The 27631-nt window shown below is 55.5% G+C and overlaps 2 protein-coding genes across 5 annotated transcripts in view; one reads left to right on the plus strand and one right to left on the minus strand.

Moving 5' to 3' along the window:
* Positions 1–1306: 1306 nt before the first annotated feature.
* On the minus strand, positions 1307–27287 carry CCDC102A (coiled-coil domain containing 102A). 3 transcript variants are annotated; one of them, XM_054248447.2, is made up of 9 exons: positions 27228–27287; positions 19243–19966; positions 16544–16770; positions 12569–12677; positions 10249–10365; positions 9690–9899; positions 7918–8088; positions 7004–7107; positions 1307–2037 (listed from the first exon to the last, which is right to left on the minus strand). In XM_054248447.2, the coding sequence occupies exons 2-9, from the start codon at positions 19825–19827 to the stop codon at positions 1998–2000; spliced, it is 1563 nt and encodes a 520-aa protein (XP_054104422.1). In that variant the 5' UTR covers positions 19828–19966; positions 27228–27287; the 3' UTR covers positions 1307–1997. The 3 variants fall into 3 exon arrangements, with proteins under 3 accessions (XP_054104422.1, XP_002761056.1, XP_054104423.1); XM_002761010.7 differs by lacking the exon at positions 1307–2037 and adding an exon at positions 3868–4519; XM_054248448.2 differs by lacking the exon at positions 1307–2037 and adding an exon at positions 6155–6435.
* Positions 19956–27631, plus strand: part of ADGRG5 (adhesion G protein-coupled receptor G5) — a 47022-nt gene continuing 39346 nt past the window's right edge. For both annotated transcript variants that reach the window (XR_004737308.3, XM_035281875.3), the window contains exon 1: positions 19956–20062. Coding sequence is in view for 1 of the 2 variants with exons in the window: in XM_035281875.3 (XP_035137766.2) it covers positions 20053–20062 (10 nt within the window). In the remaining variant the exon portion in view is untranslated. The remainder of the gene's footprint in view (positions 20063–27631) is intronic.

Consider the following 27631-nt stretch of genomic DNA (forward strand, 5'->3'; position numbering starts at 1 on the left):
AGCTGCAGCATCTGCAGAGTAGAGTGTGGTGGTGAGGCAGAGAGCAGGGGCCACACGGGGCCTTGCCTTGGAGGGTGGGGTGATGGCTCATGATCAGGAGTGTGGGCCAGGCACGGTGGCTCATGTCTAATCCCAGCACTTTGGGAGGCCAAAGCAGATGGATCACCTGAGGTCTGGAGTTTGAGACCAGCCTGGCCAACATGGTAGAACCCTGGACTCTACTAAAAACAAACAAATGACAGCCAGGCGTGGTGGCGCATGCCCATAATCCCAGCTACTTGGAAGGCTGAGGCACAAGATCGCTTGAACCTGGGAGGCAGAGGCTGCAGTGAGCCTAGATTGTGCCACTGCACTCCCGCCTGGGCGACAGAGCAAGACTCTGTCTCAAAAAAAAAAAAAAAAAAAAGGGTGTGGGCTCTGGCCTGGGACCCCAGTTTCATGTCTAATCAGCTGTGTGGCCTTAGAACAATCACTTGCTCTATCCGAGCCCCTGGATCCTCAGCATAAGATAGGATGATGATGGTGACACGTACCTCGTGTGGCTGTTGGGAGCGATCTGTGAGGAGATGTGTGTGAAGCACGGGGGGTGGGGGTGGGGGGTCAATACATTCTGGCTGTTCTTGGCAGTCACCCCTGGAGTGACCAGGAGCCTGTAGGGGATCGGAGCCCGCGAGTGACATGTCACTCAGGCACTTGTCCTGAGTACATCTCACAATGGCGGGCTCAGTGCCTCCCCTCTCTCTCACTATTTCCTTACGTGTTCAAAGAGAAACTGGACTAAGACTGAGGAAAAATCTTCAAATGCCTCCAGGAGTGGGGCAGCAATTTAAGTGACTGAGAGTGGTGCCAGGGGAGGCTGCAGGGAGTGGTGAGGACTGCAGTGCCCAGGGAGCAGCCTCCTCTCAGCCCTGCAGCTGTAGCCATGTGGAAATGAGTCCAGCCTGGTCAGAGATGCTGACTTCTCAAGAGAGGGAAACCCACGCTTCTGTGGGAAAACCTCCCATTACTAATGTTAGCAACGCATTAAATTTTTTTTTTTTTTTTTTTTGAGATGGAGTCTCGCTCTGTAGCCCAGGCTGGAGTACAGTGGTGTGATCTTGGCTCACTGCAACCTCCACCTCTCAGGTCCCGGTTCAAGCAATTCTCCTGCCTCAGCCTCCCGAGTAGCTGAGATTACAGGCATGCACCACCATGCCCAGCTAATTTTTGTATCTTTAGTAGAGACGGGGTTTCACCACGTTGGTCAGGCTGGTCTTGAACTCCTAACCTCATGATCTGCCCGCCTTGGCCTCCCAAAGTGCTGGGATTATAGGCTAAATGTTTTTTTTTTAATTGTACTTTCAGTTGTGGGGTACATGGTGCAGATCTTGCAGAATTGTTGCATTGGTACACACATGCCATGGTGGTTTGCTAGCTCCATCTCCCTGACCCATGTCACCTACATCAGGCATTTCTCCCAGTGTTATCCCTCCCCAACTTACTCACCCACCCCCTGCTGTCCCTCCCCTAGTCCTCCATCCCCCAACATACCCCAGTGTGTGATGTTCCCCTCCCTGTGACAGGCTAAATATGTTTTTAAAGTATCACGTGCGGCCAAGCTAATGCTTCTGTTGGCAGTGGCTGCCATGACCACTAGATGACTTTGTCTACAGGTAAGCTGGGGAGTCACAGAAGGGCTGTGAGCAGAAGCAGCTCGCGTTCCAGGCCAGGACCATCCTCAGCCCTATCTGCGACCATCCCTTCCCTCCGGAGGTGGGACACCAGACCCTCTCGTTGCTGACATTCTTTGGAGCAGTCTGCCTGAGAGATAGGGGCTGTAACGAGGCCCCAGCTCAGTGCTATCTCACAGGAGGTGCCAGGGAGTCTGGGGGAGCCTGGCCGCGCCAGACGGGGTCTGCTCTGTGTCTGGGAATGGCAGGTCCGGCCAGTACTGCTGGAGGTGGCTCTTGAAACTGGTGTCAGTGAGGGCCTGGCTCCTGCCGCCTAGCTCTTCAGGGTCAAAGGGCAGCACTTTCAGCCTTTTCTGGGGCCAACTTCCTATTTGGGAGAGAAAGCAGACAGGTCCCTGGCAGGAAATGACCTTCTTCCCAAAGCCCTGTTTTCCACTGGAGCTGGCTTTTGTGGACAAGCCACAAAGGGGTAGTCCCCATGGTTGTCTCAGCCCCTCCATCCCCCCTCGGAGCCCAGGGACCTCTTTGCCATGGCAGCAAACCCACATCGCTAACATCATTAATTTAGTCTTGGCACAGAAAATTTTTCAGTGCCCATGTTTATCAGCACCCAGCTGGGTTCCTGGGTCTGCCTCTCCCCTCTTCTCAGTCCCCAGGGCTCCTGGTGACCCCAAGACCCAGCACCAGGTGTCCCTGGTGACCCTGGGACAGCTCTGAGCACTGTGGCTTCAGAGCTCCCTCTTAACTAGGCCATGCCAAGAGAGAAAATCATTTAGTGTAGCTCTCCTATCCCCAGCAGGCAGTTCCTTTATCAACTGAATTGAATTCCTCTTTGGTGCCAGGCTGGAGCCCTAGCCTCTCCTCGCACACCCCGAAACACAGGGAGCTCACCACCTTATGCATGCTGAAACAATTCTGGCAATGCTTCCTTCTGCAGAAAGCAGGCCCGGGTACTGAGAATTCACCTTAAGTGTCCCATCAGAAGAGCAGGTGCCCTGAAAGCCACCTTGACTGTGAAAGATCAAAAGTGTATGCTGCCATGTTTCCTTTTTCCATTTTCTTTTTTAAATTTTTTAAACAATCCTGCTCTGTCACCCAGGCTGGAGTGCAGTGGTGTGATCTCAGCTCAGTGCAACCTCTACCTCTGGGGGCTCAAGTGATCTTCTGCTTCAGCCTTCTGAGTAGCTGGGATTACAGGCATGCACCATCATGTCTGGCTAATTTTTGTATTTTAGTAGAAACAGGGTTTCACCATGTTGGTCAGGCTGGTCTTGAACTCCTGACCTCAGGTGAGCCACCCGCCTCAGCTTCCCAAAGTGCTGGGATTATAGGCCTGAGCCACTGCACCCAGCCTGCTGTTTCTAATCAGTTTCCATCAGATTTAACATAAATCTGCTGGTTATAGAAAGTATAGAAATTAAATATTAAAAATAAAACTGCCTATAATTTCACTACCTAGGGCAGGGTTGGGGAAAAAAGAAAAGGGTTTGTTCTTTATTGTGTCCACACCTACCTCTAGACAAACTTCCATCAATCACCTGAACTCCATCCCCTGCACCCATCTGGCAAATCCCTCCTCTCCAGGGAAAACTGTTAGGTATTTAATACAACTAACCTTTACTCAGCTCTGGGTTACCCTATCTAATTCTTGTGACGGCTCTGAGACATTTTATAGATGAAGAAACAGGCTTAGAGAAGGTAAGTAACTTCCCAGAGGTTGCACAGCTAATAAGGGGCAGAGACATGAATCCATCGGGTGCCAGAACGGAAGTATCCTCTAGAGCAGACATGCACTGTATCTTCTCCATCTTCGCCACAGGAGTGGATGCCAGACTGCTTAGCAGCTCAGATGTCCATTCATTCATTCTTTGTAAGTGTTTTTTTTTGAGACCAAGTCTTGAGACTGAGTCTTGCTTTGTCGCCCAGACTGGAGTGTAGTGTGCGATCTTAGCTCACTGCAACCTTCACCTACTGGCTTCAGGCTATTCTCTTGCCTCAGCCTCCTGAGTAGCTGAGATTACAGATGCCCATCACCATACTTGGCTAATTTTTGTGTTTTTAGTAAAGATGGGGTTTGACTATGTTGCCCAGGCTGGTCTCGAACTCCTAGGCTCAAGCGATCTACCTTCCTTGGCCTCCCAAAGTGCTGGGATTACAGGTGTGAGCCACCGTGCTTGGCCTCATTCATTCATTCTTGTTCGCATTCATTCATTTATTAAGTTACTTGACATTCCTGACCTCAGGTGCAGTGTCAGGTGCTGGCTAATGCCGTGGTGCCCGCCCCCGCCCACATCTGCCACACTTTCAGATGCCCCACAAACTTGATCTTCATTTATTACAAAGAACTGTGTTCACTGCACTGTATTATGAACAGCAAGGCTTAGAGAGGCAGCCCAGGCTGGGGCTCCTACAAGCTACCCCAACATGCCCAGTTCTGTATGAAGTCCTGGGTGGGTGGGGCCTTGGAGCTGTCCTGTATTTATGAAACCAAATGGGTCCAAAGACTCCTAGGCATATACATATATATGTGAACAGAGGCTTCCTTTCCACAGGTCATTAGTAGGTGGGACCATCGACAACATCCCTGGGAGAGAAGAAAGTCGGCTGTGGTGGGGACTGGTCCCAGAGCAATCCGAGGCGCTGCATCACTTTGAGTGTCTGGTTAGCCTGGACCCTGGGCAGGTGGGGGGCAGCCCATATTGCCCAACCACAGGAAACTCTAGGCCACCTGGATTTGCAGGTCCTCATCCTCATCCAGGTCGCTGGCTCCATCCCCAGCCTCCTCAGTGCCAAAGCGAGCACTGCGGATCTTCCCGAAGAGGGGAGCATTCTGCTGCTGCCTGCGGAGCCTGCGGGGTGGAGGTGACGGGGGTTAGAGCAGCAGCCTGGCCTGCAGTCCCTGATAAGGTGGCTGCAGCTGGTGCTGGGGCAGCTAAGCCTTCCCTGGCACTTTCCCTGCTGTCTCATCTCCTGTAATCTTATATGATGGAGGTGTCATTATCACCCTCATTTTACAAGCAAGGAAACTGAGGCACAGAAAGGTGAAGTAATTTGCTCAAAGTCACACAGATGGTGGGGAGGGGGGCAGAGTTCTGAATTGAAGTGGGTGGTACCAGAGCAGCTGGGCGCTTAGAGGTAAAGGAGCTGGCTCAAGGTCACGCTGTGGGATTTGAACCCAAGCCTGGCTCTCAGGGCACAGGCAGCAGAGCTGGGTGGTGGCGGCAGTCGGGGGTGGGCTGAGGCCTCTACATTCCCAGTGTCAGTGAGAAAGGGCTCAGCCCTAGTTCTTCCTCACATTAAAATTCCTAAAGTCAAAATTTACGAGGCAAACTTTGACTCTAAGAAGAGCCGGTGGAGGAAATGTGCATCCCTCCCCGCCACCCCGCAGCAAAGTGGCTGCCCCGGCCGCATCTTACTGGAAGGTATGAATTATTAACACGGCAGGGAGGGGTGCAGGCGGGGCCTCCATTACTGCACAGTGATTTAGTGAGCTGTCCCCGGAACATTAAAGCACAAAAAGTTGGAAAATAAAACGACACAGCGGTGCTGGGTGGCCCCACCCTCCCCAATGGAAGCACTTGAGAGGCCCGCAGAGGCAGAGCCTGCCTGCCCACCTCTGGAGTCTATGCCTCCTGAACAATGTGACCCAGACTGCGGGAAAGCCCCGAGGCTAAGTGGCCTTTTGAAGGGTGTATGCTTCGGGGTCAGAGTGGGCAGAGTCAGCCAGGCACCCGGCCTGCCTTTGACTCACACCTGGGCCCCTGCAGAACACTTTATGGGCATCATCCCAGGCAGAGGGGGAAATTGAGGCTCAGCTGACCATGGCGCAATAGCTGTTAGGTCTCTGCAGCCCATACTCTAAGCTACAAGATCTTAGCAAACAGCAGCAAATAGCAAATGCTCAATAAATAAGGGTTTGGAGGGCTGATGGCCAGGGCTGATTCTGCCTGGCCACCCACCAACTGGGTAGCCATGGAAAGACTTCCCGTCTTGGGCCTTAGTTTCCTCATCTGCCAGCCCGCCAGGGAAAAACATCTGTCCGTTCCTTTCTCTCACAGGAGCAGCGTGATGCCGAAGCACAATATGCAACCCAAATGTAAGCCCCTCCCTCTCAGTGGTAGGAATAGTTTAATAGCAGCAGCTGCTGACAATTACTCAGCATTTATTATGTCCCCGGTGTTTTCTTCTTTCTTAGAGACAGGGTCTCACTGTGTCTCCCAGCTGGAGTGCAGTGGTGTGATCGAAGCTCACCACAGCTACAAAGCTCCTGAGCTCAAGTGATCCTCCTGCCTCGGCCTCGCAAGTAGCTGGAACCACAGCCACACACCACCATGCCTGACTAAGTTTTGCACTTTTTGTAGACATGGGGTCTTGTTCTGTTGCCCAGGCTGGTCTCAAACTCTTGGTTTCAAACAATCCTCCTGCCCTGCCCTCCCAAACTGCTGGGATTACGGGCATGAGCTGCCATGCCTCGCTCCAGGTACTTTCACAAGAATGGATCAGCTCATTTAATCCTCACAACAGTCAAGAGGTAAGCACTATCACCATCCCCATTTTACAGATGAAGAAACTGATACAGAGAGTTTCAGTGTGTCCCAGTGCTACACAGCTGCTAATGCTAAGCCAGGCTTTGCATCATTTAGGCAGTCTGGCTGCAGAGCCGGGCAGCCTCAATTCCACGGAAGAAGAGAATCAAGTAAGTGCCTTCTCAGGGCCGGGAAGCACAGGTCCATGTGGTGGCTATGAGGCTCCTTGGGCCTCCCAGCTGTGAAGTGGGAGGGAATCAGACCGTAGTTCTCTGATACTGCCTGGCTCTGTGATTCACACAGAGGGGGTCGGGAGAGAGAGGCAGACTGCCGGGTGGGGCCTGCTGGCAGCTGAGGGGATCCAGGCCTGGGGCCCCTCCTTCCCTGCCCACCAATCTCTCAGATCCTTGCTGTCCTGGTGTCACCTGGGCCCAGTAACCCTGAGGGATGATTAGCTGCTTATTCTTCTAGTCGGTGACTCCCAAGGTCTGCTGACCCCGCCCACTACCCCGCCCCTTGGTCCTGACCTCTCCGGGCCCACCCTTCCTGCCCTCACTCCGCCCATCAGCCCTTCCACTAGAGGAGACAATTCCAGGGCCTGCAGCTGGCCAGACTTCCTGCACCCCCTGCCCTGGTTTCCTGGCCCTGGCCCTTCCTGTCCGGAGGGGACAGGATTCCGGCCCCAGACACCTGGATCTCTTCCTTCTCTGTCTCCCGCTCCAGACCTGGTTCGGGCTCCACCCCTGACTGGAGTATTCTCTGGCTGGACATCTCTGTCCAGTTTCTGTTCCCTGCCCCAGAGCCTACCTGGACTGCAGGTGCTCGAGCTGCACTTGCAGGTTCTCGCTCTGCTCCGTCTGTTCGTCCAGCGACCGCTGCAGCTTACGTGCCTGGTTGTGGGCCTCATCCAGCTGCGGGGTGAGCAGGGCCGAGAGCATGGGGTCACCTATTACTGGGCAAGGCCGGCCACCCACCCAGGGCCAACCATTCCTACTGCTGTTCCCTGGGAACGTGCTCCTCCGAGGGCGTTTGCTCCTTGAAGCCTAGGCTTAGGCTCACCTCCTTCAGAAAAGCGTCCCTTCTGGTCCCCTCCAACCCTTTTGCCCCCTCTTACACATCTACACATCCTCCCAGGCCCTGCACTACAGCCATCCACCTCCTATCCTTCCATCCCCCTCAGTCTGTCATCTGACCACTTAGCCAGGGAGATATTCATCTGCCCATGGAGAGAGTCACGCACCACTCCCCATCCATTCATCTAATCAGCTGCCCATCCAGCATGCCTAGCCATGCCTTCCCACTCTCCTGGACACACCCATCTTCCCATCAACCTGGCCTTCTTTCTCCCTCTCCATTCATTCTTTCACCCACTGACCCAGTCAGCTGTTCATCCATCTGTCCACTGTCTACCCATCCAGCCATCATCTGTTCATATATCCATTGGATCCACCCATCCATCCATCTGCCCGCCCTGCCCCTCTCTCCCATTCATCCATCCACTCATTCCTTCATGCATCTGTTCATCCATGCACACATCCAACTTGTCTTGTTCATTTTTCTTCCCATCCTCCCACTCACATGTCTACCCTGCCATCCAGCCATTGCCCACCTACCCATTCTACCCTGGGTGCCTCCTGAGAGCCAAGTGGGCCCTGCAGCCCCCACTCCTCTCCGGCCGAGGTTGGTGATTGCCACTGCCCCTGCCCCTCCATGGTCCTCACCTCGTCCTCAGCCTGGGCCAGCTCCTTCTTGAGCTCCTCTACCCGCAGCCGCAGCTTCTTCACCTCAGCCTCATGCTGCTCCACACGCCGGTTGGCATGTGCCAGCTCTGCCACCTTCTCCTGGAACTGCTTCTTCAGCTTGCCATGAACATGCTTCAGGTCTGCCAGCTCCTGCAGGGCACAGGGAAGGGGTGGGAGGGAGTGGGGATCAGTATCAGCTTGGGCACCATGCCGGGGAGTCTCATGAGGTCAGGCAGTTCTAGGGATGCTGGGTGTGTCTTCCTCCCAGAATCTCTCCATCTGCTGTCTGGATATCAGCATTAGAGGTTTGGCTGAGCAGCCAGAGGCTGGAGGTGCCTTCTAGAAAGGTGAGGAAGCTGGGTGTGTGGAACCTGTGGCTCTAGTTTGGATGTGTAATTTTCAGATGCTACTGGATGTGCCCTGGGGCTGTTGGAGCAGAGTTGGGATTTCTGGGAAAGGACGAGGTCTGGAGTCTCCAGTGGCGTATACACGGTATGGAAAGCCCTGGGTTGGGAATGAGCTAGGCTGGGGAGTGGATGGGTGCCTCAGAGGCCAGAGTGGTTGGGAAGAGGAGGGGCAGCCAGCAAAAGAGGTGCCCACCCCGGAGCTCTGTGAGTTCTCTGAGCCTCAGTTTCCAGATTTGTAAAATGGGAATAGACATCGCCTCAAGGTCTCTTGAGTCCATCCTTTTAGTTCCATCTCTACTGATGGCAACCTGGTCCAGGTCTCCTCCCTTTCTTGCTGCCCAGGGAATGGCAACAGCTTCCCCCTAGCCTGCCTTCCCATCCTCTGCCCACACAGCCTGCTCACACTCTCCTCCTGCTTTACACTCTCTCAAGGGGGCCCATCACTCCTGCCTCACCCACCATGTCCCCCGGCTCACTGTCCTGGGGCCAGCCACCCTGGCCTTCTCGTTCCTCCAAAGCTGTGTCTCTCTCACAATGGACACTTATTCATGCTATTCCTAAGTTCTCTCCATCCCCTCCCTTAAGTCCAGGCACTACCAGTTAATGGCTGCTTTTCCTGGAGAATTTAGTGTATTTATTATTATTTTTTTTTTTTTGAGAGGGAGTTTAACTCTGTTGCCCAGGCTGCGGTGCAGTGGTGCGATCACAGCTCATTGCAACCTCTGCCTCCTGGTTTCAAGCGATTCTCTTGCCTTAGCCTCCCAAGTAGCTGGGATTACAGGTGAGTGCCACCACACCTGGCTAATTTTTGTATTTTTAGTAGAGATGGGGTTTCACCATGTTGGTCAGGCTGGTCTTGAACTCCTGACCTCAGGTTATCCACCCACCTCGGCCTTCCAAAGTGTTGGGATTACAGGCGTGAGCCACTGTACCCGGCCGAGAACTCAATTTAAAATGTCACTGCATCTGGGAGGCATATCCAGGACCGTGGGCCTAAGTCAGGTCTCCTGGTATTCCCCCTTCTTGCTGGTGACCACGAAGCTGTATGATTGGCATGAAGCCGTGTGACAGAGCCACGTGTACATCCCCCAGTAAGCCTTCAGCTCCACGAGGGAAGAGGGGTGGCCACACCTGTCTGTTCAGTGCTGTGTCCCCAGCACCTAGAGTGGAGCCTGGCACACAGTAAGTGCTCAATTAATGCGGCTACTCTAATTACCAACTGGCCTAGCACACCAGGTGCTCAATACATAATTATCACCAGTCCTGGCAAGTAGTAGGGAGGCTGCACTCTGGCTGGATGGGGGGTGGCAGCTCCAGCAGTGGCCACTCTGCTCCTTGCCCCACCTTGTTCTTCTCGAAGAGCGCGGCCTGGCTGGCCCTCAGGTCACAGTCCAGTGCACTGGCTGTTTGCCGCCGCCGCCGGGCCAGCGCCTCCTCCAGGTCCCCGACCTGTGCGCGCAGCTTCTTGTTCTCTCGCTCGAGGCCCAGCTTCTCTGTCTCCAGCCGCTCCCGGCGGCCCCACTCCGCTGCGTTCTCGGCCTGAAGCCGCTCCATCTGTAGCAGGGCAGGGCAGAGTGAGGACTCCCAGGGGAGGGGGCATGCAGGGCCTGAGCTGGACGCCCCCGCCACCTCCTGGAGCCATTTTTGGCTCCGGTAAGCAGATCCAGCTGCGTTGGCTATAATTAAGCTGGGCTCATTTCATGGTTGTGCAGGATGTGAGGGCGCTTCTGGTTTCTGTGTGGGAGAGGGGCCTGCCTCCTACAGATCAGGACACCCTTGGATGTGGCTGGCCCCCCTCAGAGTACAGGCCTGGCCCCTGCCCTTTTTCCAGTGACCTGCTGATGGAGGCAGGGCCTCAGGGCCCCAGAACCCAGGTCCTCCTGGGTCCCATCCAGAGCCTCACCTCGCCCCTCAGCTCGGCCATCTTCCGGTCCATGCTGGAGCGTGCACCGAGTTCATCCTCCAGGTCCTCGGACATGCGGCCCAGCTCATCCTGGTGTGCCTCCTTCAAGATGCTGAGCTGCAAGGATAAGGCCCCACCTGGTCACGAGAACCACCAGGATACAGCCTGGAATCAGCGCCGGGGGTGGGCACCAGTGCAGGGCTGCTCAGCGCGGAGCCTGAGGCAGTGGCCAAATGGGGCAGGCACCAGGTATTCTGACCAGCTCCGCTCCTCCCAGTGTCTCTCCTCCTCATTACTGTCTAGCCTCCCAGTGTCTACTCTGGCCCTTCTCTGTCAACCCATTTTCCACGACAGTAGCCCGGAGGGAGCTTTTAACACAGATGAATGCAATCATACCACCCTGCTTCCACAAAGCCTCTCTGATGGCTCCCAGGTGCCTTAGGGTAAAGTCCAACTCCTCACTACGGTCTCACAAAGCCCTGCACAAATGGACACCTACCCGCCTCTCTCCCCTTAGTTCACTGTATTCCAGGTACCACAGACCCCCTTCTATTCTTTAGCCGCACCAAGATCCTGCCCACCACAGGGCCTTTGCACATGCATGGAACATTCTTTCTGAGATACTGATTTTTCTTATTCTCAGGCCTTGACCTAAATGCCCCCTCCTTAGGGATGCCTCTCCTGTCCACCTGGCCTCGAGGAGGGTCCTCCTCATCCCACTCCCCACTGGAAAGCTAGCTGGGAGGATGGGGAGCTTGTGTGTCTGTCCACCTTTGTGTCGTTGTATGGCCTGGGCACAGGGCAGCCCTCAATGTACAGTGACTGACCCATTCTGCACACAGGTGCATCGGAATTGCTTGGGATGCATTTAAGACAATACAGTTCCTCACGGTATACAGCAAACCCAACAAACTGCTGCTCCCTGCAACACTTGGATGAGTTTTCAGCACATAATGTTGCGGGAGCGATGCAAGATACAAGAGAGGACCTTTGTGACTTTCTACTAAATTGTACATTTGTGTTTCATTTGCTTTTCTTCAAATGTTTATACTTCGCAATTTGAAAAGACTAAAAAGACAGGGTCCCGGACCCAACCCCAAAAGGTGCTGATTCAGGAGGGTGGAGGTGGGGTCTTGGAATCTGTATTTTAGGAGATTTCCTAAGATTGTCTCACGTAAGATCAGTTTCGGTCTCCTCCAGGACGGAGTTTCAGGCTCTAAAGTTCTGTGATCCAGCTGCTAGAAACCCACAGATCCAGCATGGCGTTCCCGGGGTGGCTGCGCCCTCTGGCGGCCACTAAGGCCTGCACAGGAGGCAGTAGTGGCAGCTCAGCATGCTCTCAGCCCCCACACTGCAGTGGTAGATTCCCTTCTCTGGAGCCTCAGTTTCCCCATCTGTAAGATGGGGACATGAGGACTCAGCTTCCTGGACTGCCAGGAGGCTTCAGTGACACCTGGTACAGACTAGGAACCCAATGAACGCCACATCCAGACTCCTCCTCTTCATTCTGGTCTATAAGGCACCCTCTCCCAGCCTCGCCTCTCACTTCCTGCTCTCCAGCCCCCTGGCCCTCCCTGTTTCCCACTCACGCTGGGCTTGTTCCTGCCAGGACCTTTGCACCGCTGTGCCTTCTGCCAGGAACACCTCCCCATATCTTCTCAAGGATGGCTTCCTCTAGCCTCTTTAGATCTTGCCTCAAATGCTACCTTCTTAGAGAGGCCTTCCCTGACCCACCATTCCATCTCTCTCATTCTGTTTTGACTCCGTCATAACTCATGAACGTGCCTGGTGACCATCCGTCTCCCCTGCCCATGGCCCCCACAAAGTGAGCTCCTCTAGGCAGGGACCTTGCCTGCCCAGCACTCAGAACAACTGTCAAATAAATGAGGCCAGGCACAGTGGCTCACACCTGTAATCCCAACACTTTGAAGGCGGAGGCAGAAGGATCATTTGAGGTCACGAGTTCAAGACCAGCCTGGCCAACATGGTGAAACGCTGTCTCTACTAAAAATACAAAAATTAACCAGGCGTGATGGTGGGCACCTGTAATCTCAGCTACTTGGGAGGCTGAGGCACGAGAATTGCTTGAACCTGGGAGGTGGAAATTGCAGTGGGCCAAATTCACGCCACTGTATTCCAGCCTGGGCAACAGTGAGACTCTGTCTCAAGAAACAAAACAAAACAAAACAAAACCAAAAACAGAAACAAAAACAATTGTTGGATGAATAAATGAATGAATTCTTTCTTCCGTCCCCACTACTGAAATTCAACAGCGCGATCCTGCTGCCTCCAGGAAGCCCCTCTGGTTTTCCAGACTCACCTGCTTGAGCATCTCCTGCTTGGTCTTGCTCAGTTCCTCATACTTGATCTTCCACTGGCTGAGCTCACCCTCCAGCTTTTCAATGTTCCTGCTCAATGCCAGTTTATCCCTGGGGAAGGGACAGACATGGGGTGAGCCCACAGAGGCCCTCTGCTTGGAGTCCTCACCAAGGGTGGCCCTGCTGTGTGCCCACGTCCAAAATCTCTGCCTTGGTATTCAGGCCCCAGCACCTACACGGCTGTAAGCACCCTGGCTTGGCAGTTCTCCTGGAACTGTACTCCCTAGAGGTGGCCAGGGCTCCAGAGCACTGAGCATCCCCAGGCTCACCTGTCCAAGACCACCCTGATCCTGTCTGTTTTGCAGACTGTGTTCCCTGCAAGGCTTGGTTTGAACACATGGTTCTGCAGATAGAAGCAGTGGAAAACACTCTCCAGTGACTCAGAGAGAAGGTCCTCTCTTGCCATCATCGCTGTGTGGGGTCCCCACGACCTCCTGTAATCCCCACCTTGCCTTGAACTGGAATGAGGCCCTGTAGGTAAGGAGCACAATGCCTGGGCCTGGCACAGAGTAGGTGCTCGCCAATGGCTGCGCTCCGCACCACCTTCCAGCACGCTGTGCTTCATGACCCCACACCACACTGGCCTCTCCCTTTGAGGGTGAAACACTCCACGGCTCCAACATGGGGTTCCCAGAGGGAACAACACCACCTTCTAGGAGGTACGTTGGAAATCCATGGGGACATTTTTGGCTATCACAATGATTAGGGGCCATTTAGTGGATGGGGGCCAGGGTACCTGACTCCCTGCAATGCCCTGGGCATCCTGCATCCTACTGAAAGCATGCACAACTCACTGGACATTGCTGGGGGTGGAGATGATCTCAGCCTAGCGCTTCATTCGGATTTACATAGAAACAGAAAGTCATTTTTATACTAACACGCACTGAATTTTCCAGGAATGGAACCACTGTATAAAGTGGAGGAAGATCGCACTTTTCTTTGTTTCTGGAAACAGGATCTGACTCTGTCGCTCAAGCCGGAGTGCAGATCACAGCTCACTCCCTGGAACTGCACTCCCTGCCCAAGGGAAAGTGCTCAGCTCGTATTGTGGGGAGGTGCTCAGGGCTCCAGAGCACTGGGCATCTCTGGGCATCTCTGGGCAACTACCTCCCTCCTGCTGCGCCCCAGGCCCATCTGTCAGAGACCACCTGGTTCCTGCCCGTTCACAGCTCACTGCAACCTTGAACTCATGGGCTCAAGTGATCCTGCCACCTCGAGCTCCCAAAGTGCTGGGATTAGAGGCATGAGCCACTGTGTCCAGCTGCACTTTCCTTGGTTCAGAACTTTACCAAGCGCTGTTGATCCCTCGAGAAACCTCATCACCACAGACACCACCTGGTTTTTGAGTTGCTAACTCTGCACACCGACATGAGCCGCCTTTGTAACTGTCCTGCAAGGTGACTTCAATGTGCAGATACTCGTAAGCCCTCAGCACGGCACCTGACTTGGAGCATGTGCCATGTGTTTGCTGTTGTAACTGTCGTCACTACCATCCCATTTAAAGACACCCACTCTGACCCCTTCACCATTTCTTCTAGAGGAATTTCATTCCCAAACACTTCCATATCACAACATGTGTATTTTAAGTCACTTTCAGGCCAGGTGCAGTGACTTATGCCCATAATCCTAGCACTTTGGGAGGCCAAGGCAGGTGGATTGCCTGAGCTCAGGAGTTCGAGAGCAGCCTGGGCAACATGGTGAAACCCTGTATCTACTAAAATACAAAGAATTAGCTGGGTGTGGTGGTGTGTGCCTGTAGTCCCAGCTACTTGGGAGGCGAAGGCATGAAAACTGCTTCAACCAGGGAGATGGAGATTGTGGTGAGCCAAGATCGTGCCACTGTACTCCAGCCTGGGCAACAGAGCAAGACTCTGTCTCCAAAAAAAAGTTACTTCCATTTCTACTTTTTATTTAGTTGGTGCACTAGGTTGATTTTTTTGCTTGTTTGGCTTAAACAGTTGAAATTTATTCTCTCACATTTCTAGAGGCTAGAAGTCCAAGATCAAGTTGATGGCACAGTTGGTTCTCCGAGGGCTGCGAACAAGAATCCGCTCCATGCCTCTCCCCCAGCTTCTGGCAGTTTGCTGGCCATCTGTGGTCATTCCTTGGCCAAAGATGGAACAATGTCCCTAGAAGCATCCCTTGACCTCTGCCTACATCTTCATAGAGGCATTATACTGATTTTTTTTTTTTTTTTTTTTTTTTGAGACAGTGTCTCCCTCTGTCACCTAGGCTGGAGGGTAGGTCCTCACCATAGCTCCCTTAGTCTTGACCTCCTGGGCTCAGGAGATCCTCCTGCCTTAGCCTTCTGAGTAGCTGGGACTACAGTGGCACAGCACCATTCCGAGCTAATTAAAACAAACACATTTTTTTTTTTTTTGGTAGGCTGGGCACAGTGGCTCACACCTGTAATCCCAGTACTCTGGGAGGCCGAGGTGGGTGGATTACCTGAGGTCAGGAGTTCGAGACTAGCCTGGCGAACATGGTGCAATTCCATCTCTACTAAAAATATAAAAATCAGCTGGGTCTGGTGGCATGCGCTTATAGTTCCAACTACTTTGGAGACTGAGGCAGGAAAATTGCTTGAATCTGGGAAGTGGAGGTTACAGTGAGCTGAGACTGCTACTGCACGCAGCCTGGGTGACAGAGTAAGGCTCTGTCTCAAAAAAAAAAAATCCTCTTGCCTCAGCCTCCCAAAGTGCTGTGATCACAGGCAAGACTCACTGCACCTGGACATTATATTGACTTTTTAAAAAAGGGCTGTGTAGATAGGTTATGCTATTGATGTATTTAATTTCTGGACAGAAAAACTACATAATATTCATTATCATCAGGCTCGTGCCCTCTAAACTGCCTTGATCAACGTCACCGGTGACCTCCATATTCTAAGTCCAATGGTCAGGGCTCAGCCCCTTCTTACTTATTGCTCTGATCTCCGTGAAACGGTTTCTTGTGGTTCCCCTTCCCCAGCCCTGGCTCCCTTCTCTTGTCACCTCTGTTTCCTCTTCCTCTAACTGACCTCTAAACTTGGCACTTTGGGGCTGGATTCTCTGACCTCTTCCCTATCCACACTCACTCCTCTGCCCTTGCCCAGGATCATGGAATTTTTTTTTTTTTTTTTTTTTTTTTGGTGAGATGAAGTCTTGCTCTGTCTCCCAGGCTGGAGTGCAGTGGAGCAATTCTGGCTCACTGCAACCTCTGCCTCCTGGGTTCAAGCGATTCTCCTGCCTCAGACTCCTGAGTAGCTGGGATTACAGATACCCACCACCACGCCTGGCTAATTTTTGTATTTTTAGTAGACACAGGGTTTCACCATGTTGGTCAGCCTGGTCTCGAACTCCTGAACTCAAGTGATCCGCCCACCTCACCCTCCCAAAATGCTGGGATTACAGACATGAGCCACTGCGCCTGACCCAGCTCAGGGCTTTCAATATAATCTCTTAGCTGGTGACTCTTGCATTTTTACCTCCAGCCCAGGCCTGTCTCATAAACTCCAGACTCATTCACATCCCTAGCTGCCTCCCTGACATCTCAAACCACGCTTCCACAACTAAGGTCCCAGCTGCAACCTTCCAACTTTCCTGTCTCCATTCCCTGCTTTTACCCTGCCCACAGCCCTCTTCCCCGACTAGAAAGTAAGCTCCATGAAGGCAGGAGCTTCTGTGTGATTTATGGCGGTATCCTCAGGGCTGAGTACAGTGCCTGGCCCAGAGCAGGTGCCCAGTAATGTATTATTTGAATGAATAAAGAAAACTTGCATTGAGTTCTCGGGTAGACATTACTGCTCTATAGTTCCAAGACACAGGTCTAAACACTACCTGTTGTCTTCGCAAGTCTAACGTTCTGTAATCCTGAAGGTGCTGAACTGGGCCTGGCCCTGCCCCAGCCCCAGTCCCTGCCCGCCTCCCAAGACTCACTCTCGCTCCTTGAGCAGCACCTTCTGGGACTCATCCAGCCGTAGCCGCAGGGCGGTCAACTTGGAGGCCTCCTCCTCCGTGGCAGCTGTGTCCTCCCAGGGCAGCCGGCTACGCTCCTGGCGGCTGGAGCTGCCTCGTGGGCCCCCGGCCCCCACGCTACGCACCTCCCAGCAGTCCTCAGGCTCCTCCGGCCTGCTCTTCAGCAGGCTCTCCACCAGCTCCAGTTCCTGTGGGGACCAAGGTGGAGGCTGGACCAGCGGCCGCCAAGCCAGGCCCTGGGTCTGAGCTCAGTCTGCTGGGTAACCTGGGTTACTCAGTTACTGGGTAACACAGTGCCTCTGGGCCTCAGTTTCCTCTTCTGCTGCCTGCCTCTCCACCTCTGGAGAAGGAAGACACAGCGCTCTGGGCCTCCCCCTTCACTCCTAGAGCTGCAGAGTGTCAGCCACCATGGTTCCCTGTATCTGAAAAGACTCCTCAGGAGAGGTGGTGAGCTCCCTGTCACTGGAAGTATGCAAACCTATGGTGGGGCACTGATGGGAACAAATGTTGAAGCAGGAATTCCTATAATGGCTTAAGCCTAGATTCCTTCCAAAAGAATTCCAGTTGGAATTCCATCTAAGATCTTGTTTTTCTGGGGCAAACAGTAAGGCACAGGGAGACAGATGGCATGGGCAAGCAGTGCCTGTGAGGAGAGCAGGCTCCCAGAGAGGATGCAGAAAGATATTAGAACCCAGGGCTGAGCTCCCTTCCTCCCTGCCATCCTCCCATTCTCCTCTGCCCCTGCCCATCCCCAAGTCCTGTCTCTGACACAAACCCACAAGGACCACAGCCCCTGTTCCAGCTTCTCCCACAGCCTTTCCCAGATGAGTCTGGGCCAGCCTCTTCCTGGCCTGGCCATCGGTTTCCCTAACTGGACTGGAGCGGTGGCCCTGGGGACTCCCTAAGGAGTGAGAGCTATTCTTTGGTATCTGATTATCCAGATGGGGGGGTGGTACCTAGTCCAAAGCCCCATTTTACAAATGGGGAAAAGGAAGAGAAGGGACTTGTTCTGGGCCACAGCACGAAGAGGCTGGGCTGGAGGACAAACTCAGACTGCAAGCCTAGGGCTCCTGCCACTGCCCGTGGCCTTCTGGCCTGTGACTGACAACTGGAACAAGGATAGGACAGGTGCAGTGCTGTGCGCTGTGAAAACCACCTCCAAACACCAGGTCACCCCAGGGAAGAGGGGACTTCAGCCACAGGAGGCAGCAGTGCCTGCTTTAGCTTATGGGGTGGAGGAGGCTAGGTGGGAGAGAGGAGGGGGTGTCTTATCTGGAGGAGTTGGCCTCTCTGGGGACTGACCTGGGGAGCTGAGGCTGGACCCTGCCCCTAGGTGGCTTTCTGTTAACAAGCCTGCTGGCTCCGGAGAGGGTGCCCTCTGCATCCACTGTTAATGCAGCAGCCATCCTGATTATTACCCTGGACTTTGGAGCCAGATCACCCAGGTTCAAACCCCACCAAGTCATCACTGGATGGCAGACCTTGCTTCCCTGTTTTTTTTAAAGATGAAGTTTCACTCTTGTTGCCCAGGCTGGAGTGCACTGCTGTGATCTTGGCTCACTGTAACCTCCACCTCTTGGGTTCAAGCAATTCTCCTGCCTCAGCCTCCCAAATAGCTGGGATTATAGGCACCTGCCACCATGCCCAGCTATTTTTGTATTTTTAGTAGAGACAGGGTTTCACCATGTTGGTCAGGCTGGTCTTGAACTCTACCCCAGGTGATCCACCCACCTCAGCCTCCCAAAGTGCTGGGATTACAGGCAAGAGCCACCGTGCCCTGCCCAGACCTCGCTTCTGCATCTCTCTGTGCCTCAGGGTCTTCCCCATGGAGCGACTACCTTAGAGAGTTGCTGGGGAGTTACCTATATAATGCACATGTTCAGCTTAGTGCTGCAGGGTGCCCATTGAATGACGGCAGTTGCTATTACTCCCATTTGCCAAAGTCTCCAGGTCCTCTCAGCCTCTAGACTGCACAGGCAGTTTCCATCACCTGGAATGCCTTTGGGCACTTTTTGTCTTAATTTTTATTTTCTAGAGATAGAGTTTGTTGCCCAGGCTGGAGTGCAGCAGTGTAATCATAGTTCACTGCAACCTTGACCTCGTGGGCTCAAGAGATCCCTCCTGCCGCAGCTACAGCCTCCTAAGTAGCTGGTACTCCAGGTACGAACCGCCTTGTCCTGCCCTCCTGGCACTTTTCACGGCTAATTCCTACTCATCATCCTAGTCTCAGCTTGAATGTGATCTCTTCCAGAAAAGCTTCTGTGAAGCCTGTGTCAGGGACTTCCTGTGTGATCCTAGTGCCCCGATTCCCCCACCGCTCAGCTCTGATTGAATGAATGGATTCAGCTCTGCTACAAATCAGCTAACTTCCAGGCAAGCTGCTGCATCCCTCTCCTGCTCAAAGGGATGATTCCTTGGTTATGTTGACTTCTCAGTTGTGGGAGTGGAGGGATCACAGAACTTGGGATTCTCCACCCTGAGGTCTCCGGAAGGAAGTCTGAAGCCCCACGGAGGTAGAGCCCGACCTGGAGAAGTGAAACCACCAGGAAGCCAAGCCTTGACTGGCTCCTGTCTGAGCCCAGCAGCCCCAATTCAGCTCAGCCAATCAGCTCCCCCAACTTGGGAGACAGGAGCGCGAACGCCCCGCCCCCGCCGCGCACCTGGCTGCCCGGCGGCCTCTCCGATCCCACGTCGCGCACAGGCTCGCGCTCCGCCTCCGGCTCAGGGCCTTCGCGCGTGTGGTCGGCGGTGCCCCGGGCGCCCCGCAGCCGCGCCAGCTCGCGGCCCCGTGCCTCGCACTCGCCCTGCGCCTCCTGGCGCTCGCGCCGCGCGCCTGCCAGCTCCTTGGTTAGCGCGTCCAGGCGCTGGCGCAGCTGGCGCACCTCCTCGCGCGCGCGGTTGCGCTCGGCGCGCACCTTGCTCCACTTCTCGCGCCAGTTGGCCGTGCAGTCCGACCACCAGCGCATTGTCTTCTCCATCTGCGCCGCCCGCGCCCGCGCCTCCTCCAGCTCCCGCAGCCGCAGCTCCTCGCGGCTCTCCCAGTCGCCGTCGGCCAGCAGCGGGGGCGCGGGGGGCAGGGGCAGCGCGGGCGGCGGCCCTGGCGAGGGCGTGCCGCTGGGCGGCGTGGGCGGCAGCGAGTCGGCAGGCCCCATGCGCTCTGGCGACGGGCTGCCCAGGATGGTCAGGAGGCTGCCCTTGGACAGCTGAGGAGACTCGGCCAGCCGGGGGCTCGGCCCGTGGCTCATGGTGCGGCCGGGCGGACCCTGGGCTTGAACTCGCGGACCGGCTCACGGGCGGCTCCGGGGACGCGCGACGGACGCGATACCACTGTGCATGATGACGCCGCGCCCCGCTTCTCTCCGGGCAGAGGACGTCTCCTCGGGCCTGTGAGAGAACACAACCATTATCGGACGGTGACCACCATCAGTCCGGAAGATCAGCCGCGCGAAGGGCTCGGTGGAGGGAACAGAATGGCCAAAGGTGAGAGAAAAGAGTTCTGTTCCAGGAGAGTCCCAGTGAGGCAGGACTGCTGGAGCAAGGGCCCGCAGCGGCATCCTCAGTGGCCTCCAGATTCCCCGCCAGTCCCTTCACCCAGCGGCGCTGTTCTGAAACCTTGATCTGTTCTTTATCCTCCCAGTCCCATCTCACACACTGATGTCGTATCTACACTACCATCCCACTCGGCACGGGACTCACGCGGGGACACTGGGCTGCTGCCGGGAGTCGTCTCCCTGCCTCTTCCTGCACTGGGCTGACTCTTATCATCCCTAAACCTCCTCTGAGATATCACCTCCTCCTGGAAGCCCTCCTGGAGTACCTCAGTCCAGGTCCATCAGCCCCTTCTGTGTCTCCATCACTGCGCTAACTTACCTTGTCATTTATGTGTCTCCTCTGTGCCCTTATCCAAGGCTGTGAGAGTTTGCTGTGGGCCGGGACTGGGTCCACTGCTTTAGTCCCAACACATGATAATGACATTTGTGGAGGGCAGGCCACAGGCCAGGCACTGTGCCCATGGCTTTAGTTGAATGATCTCATTTATTCCTCAAAGAGTGGAGGTGAGGAAAACGATTATCTCCACTTATGGTATCTATGAGTCAAATTCAAACTCTGGTAAGGATTTGCTGAATGAATGCATGTCCGGGGGATGATGATGGAAATAAACAGTCCTCAGAGGGCAGGGGCTTCTGAGAGTGCAGCAGGATGTTCCCTCCCCTTCTCTGCCAGAACCACCACCCCTCCCTGACACCCTGACTCACTGCAAACATATCTTGTTCTCTGTCTCACTTTACCTCCCCATCGCCCAGCACTGGGTTCTGCCATTTATGGGCCATTTCCGAGAGGATGTCGGGGCGAGGTGGCTCACACGTGTAATCTCAGCACTTTGGGAAGTCGAGGCAGGTGGATCACCTGGGGTTGGGAGTTCAAGACCAGCCTGACGAACATGGAGAAATCCTGTCTCTACTAAAAATACAGAATTAGTGGGGCATGGTGGTACATGCCTGTAATCCCAGTTACTCGGGAGGCCGAGGCTGGAGAATCGCTTGAACCTCGGAGGTGGAGATTGCCATGAGCCGAGACTGTACCATTGCACTCTAGTCTGGGCAATAAGAGTGACAATCTGTCTCAAAAATAAATACATAAATAAATAAAAAGTAAATGAGAGGCATGTCCCTCTCTGTCCCCAACCTGAACCAGTCTCCCTCCATAGCAGCCTCTGGTGACTGCCACCAACAGCCCCTTGGGACATCACACCTTTCCTTCCCCATTAGGTGGAGAGCCCTGGTCCCCAAGACCCACCCTTTTGGAGTGATCAATGCACTGTCAGTGGGACTCTTGGCACTGGCTGTCCCCAAGGCTGCCTGGCAGCCCTCTATGTCCCCTCTCCACTCTCTGCCAACCTCTGATCCCCCTCACTCTCAGCAGATGATCTAATGTCATGGTTTGCAGTGAAAAAGGAAGCTGTCCAGCCCCTCCTCTCTGTCCCTGAGAGGACAGAGGGGTTCTCCTTCCTTGAGCTGAAGGCCCTTCTCCTGCCCTTCCCCCCGGCCCCTGACAGTGACATTCTCTTCAGAGGCCTTACCCCTGCTGAAGTGTCTCCTGGCACCTTCTTCTCCCCTCCCCTGACTCCTTCCAAGGTGGTCCACACTTGCTGTCTCCACTCCATCCACCTTCCTGGTGCTCTGTCACCCAGCCATCTGTGCTAGGCTGGCTTCCAGTCCCCTATGATGGTATGCCTTCTGGACCTGCCATGGTGCCTGCTTCCCTGCCTCACTTGCTTCCATGCCTTCCTCTCCAGGTGCCCCTCCTCTCCAGCTGCTTCTTATCAGCCTCCCAGGTGGACTCCCTGGGCTCATCCCTTGAGTGCTGCTGTCATCTGGCCCTGGGCCCCCTTCTCCTCTCAGGCTAGCCCTGCCTGAGTCATCTCGCCATGTCCTCAACCCCGAGTCTCTCTCCAGCCCAGGATGCCCTCAGAGCCTCCCATACCTTCATCAGGATGCCTGACAGATGACGCAGGCCTGTCTTTGTCAAAATGGAGCTGCTGCCTCCTTTCTCCCCATGACCTGTTCCTCCAGAAGGCACTTCCTCACTCCTTCCAGCTTTGGGGGCACCCTAAAATCTGCCTTCTCTCCTCCCCTGCCCACCACCACACCCTGTCAGTCTGTCTGCTCTGCATCCACCTTCCTTCCACCTTCTCTGTCCACTCACTAACCTGTCAGGGTCCACACCACCTTCACTCACCTGGGCAACAGTAGCCACACCCACCTCCCTGCCCATCATGTGCTTTCGCCTCCTTCAAATCTATTCTCAACAGCAACAGACAGAGCGAGTTTTTGTAAGTGCAAACCTGACCACTCTGGTGGCCACCCGCTGTGTCACCACCAATAGTCCTGAATCCTCCCTAGCCTCAATTCTAAAGTTACTCCCTCTAGGACTTCAGCTCCAAATAGCTTCTAATCCCAGCAGGAGCCTAAAGTCACAATCCCACCACTACACTGCCCACCCCTACTGCTCTCTCGTTTCCAGCTCACTTCTGTGCTCTAAATCTCTCCCTTGCCAGTACCCTCCATGTCCTAGGCCCCTCCTTCCTGTTCTGGCCTCTCTCAGCAAACACCAACCCTGTTCTCTCCACTGCCTTGTCTGCTTTTACCTTCCACTGTAGAAGTGGGCATTGCAAGTTTTACACCACCCTGTGGAGCAGTGTCTTTTAAAATTCATGACCTTTGGTCATGGTTCCTCTGTGATGCTCAGCGACCCCACTGCATTTCTCTGGGGCTATCTGCTGTTTGCTGATTGTCTGTCTGCCTTTACCATGCATGAGGTCTAGGCCCAGCTCTGAAACCAACCTCATGTAAGCCACTGGCCCTTTCTGGGTCTCAGTTTCCCCATGTGTAGAAGGGGGAATGTGTGAGAGAGATCAATGCTTCTTATCAGGGTGTCCTTCAGATTCACCTGGCACTTCGCCCTATACCCGAGAGAGTCGTGTTTGGTAGGTGTGGGGCTGGGAATTCGCATTTGAATAGTTTGGGATATCTGAGCATTTGCTGATGCTTTCTTACTCCCCACAGTTCCATAAATACAACATGCACATCCCAACCCTGATAACATCTGTCACGCACCCAGACACAGCCATACAGATCCAGGCTCTGGTTCCATGGACACCACCGACACCCCAGAGATCCCTAGCGGCCCGTGCGTCTGTGACAGCCTGTGCAGTGAGCTGGCTGCCTTGATGCCATGTGCGTTCATAAACATCTGTGCACACACAGACATGCAATCCCATGCACAGATGCAAAGACCCAGGGACAGACGCACACATGCTCAGATGGACTGATAGGTACACACAGCTACAAGGGTGCACGGAGAGACGTTTGCCTGTAGACACAGACGCGCCTGAAGGCACACACAAGCCGGCACACTGAGAGACAGGTACAAAGACATGCGGGAATACAGGCTCACCCCTAAGAGAAGCAGAGATGCACATGTACACACATGCAAACACACACACAGACACTCACACTCCTCATTTTCCTGGCCTAGCTCCACCTAGAAAAGCTCTTGGAAAAGAAAAACAATGTGAGAGCCTGTGGGGGAGGGGAGGAGGAGGCAGGAAACTCGGGTGCCAGCCAGCAGCTGTGCTGGGAATGGGGGCCTAGGCCCTGTCTGCTGGACCCTTCCCATAGCCCCTAAACTAGGAGCCTGACAGGGAGGGGGCCACTGCCACATCCTCTCTGCCTCTGGAGTTGCCAGGCCTGGCTGGCTCAGGGCTTGGCCCAGAGAGGGCCGCCGGCTCCTTCCAGGAATCCAAGCCTGCTGTGCAGGGCCAGGGCAGGCACCTCTCAGGCCTCTAATGGCTTCCAGGCACCCATGCATGCTAAAGGCAGAGATGGGGGCTCCAGACTCAGCTCGTTCTCTTTCCCAACAGCCTGGCCAGGTCCCTCCTAGGGGCTGGGGAGGAGGAAGGGGCACAGAGGGAGCAGGGAAGTTTTGCAACAGCACTTCCGCCTTGCCTTTGCACGTCAGGCCCAGGGTCCCCCGGAGCTGGTGTGTGTGGGAAGGGGTGGGGGTTGGGGTCCTCAGGGGAGTTTTCTGGAGAAGCCCACCCCCAAACCCCCAGGACAGCAGGAATCCTGCACTCCCACATAGACCCAAGGGCAGCCAGACCCTGACTAGCAACGCCTCCCCCACCCCGCCCCACCCACCCAGCACAGTCATGGACACACATTCACACACACAAGCCCCGGGGACTCACACTCACACGTGCACACTCACACACAGCCTTGGGGATTGAGACTCACACAGCCCTGGTAAGGCACACAATCACACACAGCCCCAGTAACGTGCACACTCACTGAGGGGCAGCAGCAGCGCAGAGCATGGCTCGCAGCAGCCGTGGAGATGCCCCAGCTGCCCTGCCCACCGCTTCCACCGGGCTCTGTGCCTTCTTTCCCTGGGGTGTGTATGTGCACGGGGAGTGGCCTCTTGTTCCCCTGGCATCACCACTCCCCCAAGGGGCAAGTCAGGGTGGACCAGCCACCATAGGCCCCGGTGAGCCTTTCCTACCCCATCCTCCCCTGTCCAGCCTCCCAACAGCCAGACGGGTCTATTTCTGTTTTAAGTCTCTGGGTTTCTATTCCAAATGCGCCCCCCACCAACTGCAAAACCCTCACCCATCTTCAAGTTCGGTTGCCATGAACTCCAGGAAATACCTTGATCTCCCCAAACCCACCACCACCAGGGAGCACAAGCCCTACAACCTCCCACAGCCAGGCCTGGCCAGCTGCCATCTCTCTTCTGGCTGTACAGGCTTCCCCCATCCAGATGGGACATTCGTGCCACTCAGAGCTTCTAGGACAGGCCCCACAGATACTTGCTGATTAATGCTAGCTGGTGGGCTGGAGAGCAGAAGACTGAGTTATGACCTCACATCCCCTTAGCTGGACAGCAGAGCTGAGTGGGAACCAAAGCTCCTGAACCCCAGCCTCACAGCTATGCTCACTGGTGAGCTCACTCCAGGACAGAAGCAAGAATGTTTTGATCTGACACATGCTGCAGGATAGGCCCTCATCAGCCCTGCCCACAGAAAGTGACCAGTGGTTCCTTTTGCTTTTGGACTTGTCTGGAATGTCTTCTTTCTTCATCAGCAAACTCCTACACATCCTTCAAAACCCACCTCCAGTGTCCCCCCCCGGGAAGCCTTCTCTAACTTCTCTGCACAGAGTATCCTCCCAAAGCACCAGGCATCTCCCTGTTCTACAGCAAAGGCCTCACTTTGAAGTCCAGGAGGGCATCAGCACAGGACCCAGCATAAAGCAGATGCATGATGAATAATAGGTGGACAGAGGCCACTCTTAGGGGTACCCTTGTGACCACACAGAGTTTGGGAAGGGTGAGTCATCCTAAGGATCAGGAGTCAGTCTGTGGCCAGGCTCTGAGACAGGTAGATATCTGAGCCTGTCTGTAGTCAAGGTCTGAGTCAGAGGTCAGGTCAGGTGTCCCACCTTTTACCTGGGGAAGCCTAATTGACCCATAGGGGAACAACGTTGTGTTTTGTCCTCAGTATGTGTGGACTGGTCTTTCCATATCCAGTGAGAGGAATGAGCAATGCCGAGGCCTGGACGGGGCCAGTTGAAGGGATGGGGAGCCCAGTGGCCTAACCCCTTCCCCCTGCCCTGTAACCCTGTAGGTCCTCCCAGAGCCTTTCAGGTGGGGCCCTGGGACAGGCCCATGGCCACAGGCCTGGCTGCGGACAGAAAGCAGAGCCCAGCAGGAAACCACAGAGGACAGACTGATTGAATAAGTGCAGGGCGCAAGGCTGGTCAGCCCACAGACTGCGGGCACCTGTCCCTGTGACCTGCTGCCCAGGCTCCAGCTGCAGGACCGCTGAGGGGAGCTGGCTGGTGGGGAAGGAAAGGATGGAGGCTAGGCATCCAGTACGGACGTGAGCCCAGGGGTAGGTACCCCTGGCCTGTTCCCAGGTACTCCCATCTCAGACTGAGGAGCCTCAGAGATGCCCTGGATCATTGATTTGAACTTCTTTCTTTACAGATGGGCCAACTGAGGCCTAGAGGGACAGCTACGTGTCTGTGTCCACACCGTGGACCAGCAGCAAAGCCGGGCGGGAAGCTGGAGTGCTGGGATGGGGTGCCTCCCCTCCTAGGTCTTGACTGCCTGAGGGGCACAATGCTCCCAGGAGCACCTACAAGATGGGGTCTGCAGGAGGCCAAGAGGATACATAGCTGGGATAGTTGGGGTGGGAACCTTCATGGGGGCTGATCCCCACCCCAGCCCCAGCCCTCTCAGCAACACCGTTAAGTCTTCACTCTTGTACAGCAGGTATCCCACTGGTCCCAGCTCCATCACTGATATATGCTGTATGACTCCCACGAGTCCCTACCCTCTCTGGGCCTCAGTTTCCCTACCTATAGGATGGGGAGAAGCACTAAAAAGATTCCTGAACGCTCTAACAGGTGGGCAGACCTCGTGAACCCAAACGAATCCAACCCCCACAACAGCCCTGGGAGAGCAGGGGTGGGAAGGTGGACACCACCCCACTTAAGGTAGAGAAACTGAAGCCCTGGCCCTGCGTCGCCTTAGTCCTCAGTCGCCCCCTCCAATGCCGCCGGCCCAGCGAGCCCCCCGCTCCCCCTAGCGGCGGGCGGAGGGTAGAGGTGGGGTTCCCGGGCCGCGCGGCGCGGTCCCGCCCACCCCACCACACGGCCCCTATTGGTAGCCACCGCAGCTCTGGGCGGGGTGCTGTGCTCTGATTGGCCAGCGCCGCCCGTCCATCCCACCTTCGCCATGGTGACCACGTTGGGTCCCCCGGGAGAGTTCCAAATTCCGTTCCCGCCCGCCGCCCCCTCCCGTCCGACCCGGGCCGCGGCATTCCGAAGGCGCCTCCCCTCCCCCATCTCCCTGCGGCCCCTCCCCACCCGAGGCCTGGTATTGCGTGGGGGGGAGGGAGGCCGGGGAGGGGTCTGGAAAGTTCTGCTCAGAGTTCGGGGGTTTCTGCGGGCGCCCCGACTGTGCCGGCTCCTCCAGCACGCCCCACAACTTAACCCCTTCCCTCCCGCGGAAGGCGCGTGGCCTGGAGCTGGTTACCCGGTCGCCGTGGCCGTCCGCCCCCTGCCCAGCCGCCCCCGCTCACCTCGGGCCGGGACCTGCGGGCTCCGGACGTCCGAGCCGCCGCGGCGGGGCGGGGCGGAGCGGGCACCGTGCAGCTGCGGCCGCCGCCGGAGGGGCCGAGGGAGGGCCGCAGAGTCTCCTCCTCCCTCCCGGGGGGGAGGGGAAGCGAGGGAAGCGGCGGGGCCCCCGAGGCGGGCGCAGGCTGCGGCCCCGCTGTGACCCCGGCCAGTGGAGCTGCTGGGGTGGGGGCTCCAGCCTAAGTTCGGGGCGAGGGGCGCGTGCCGGGACGGTATGGGCTCTGCTGCAGAGCGGGCCGGACCCCGACGGAGGCCCCACCCCCGTGGGGGGCCGAGGGTGGGGGTGTTCGGCTTTCGTGGTTCAGGTTTCCTCAGCGCCAACTACGTTCGAGGCGCTCCCAGCAGAAGT

This window comes from Callithrix jacchus, chromosome 20 (assembly GCF_049354715.1).
Source record: "Callithrix jacchus isolate 240 chromosome 20, calJac240_pri, whole genome shotgun sequence".
NCBI classification, from domain to species: domain Eukaryota; kingdom Metazoa; phylum Chordata; class Mammalia; order Primates; family Cebidae; genus Callithrix; species Callithrix jacchus.

Coding starts and splice junctions, on each gene's coding strand:
- CCDC102A (XM_002761010.7), bottom strand. CDS start 19,827: ATGAGCCACGGGCCGAGCCCCCGGCTGGCCGAGTCTCCTCAGCTGTCC. Junction 9,900..10,248: donor TGGCCGAGCTGAGGGGCGAG/GTGAGGCTCTGG, acceptor GCCCTGCTACAG/ATGGAGCGGCTTCAGGCCGA. Junction 8,089..9,689: donor CGCTCTTCGAGAAGAACAAG/GTGGGGCAAGGA, acceptor TGTGCCCTGCAG/GAGCTGGCAGACCTGAAGCA.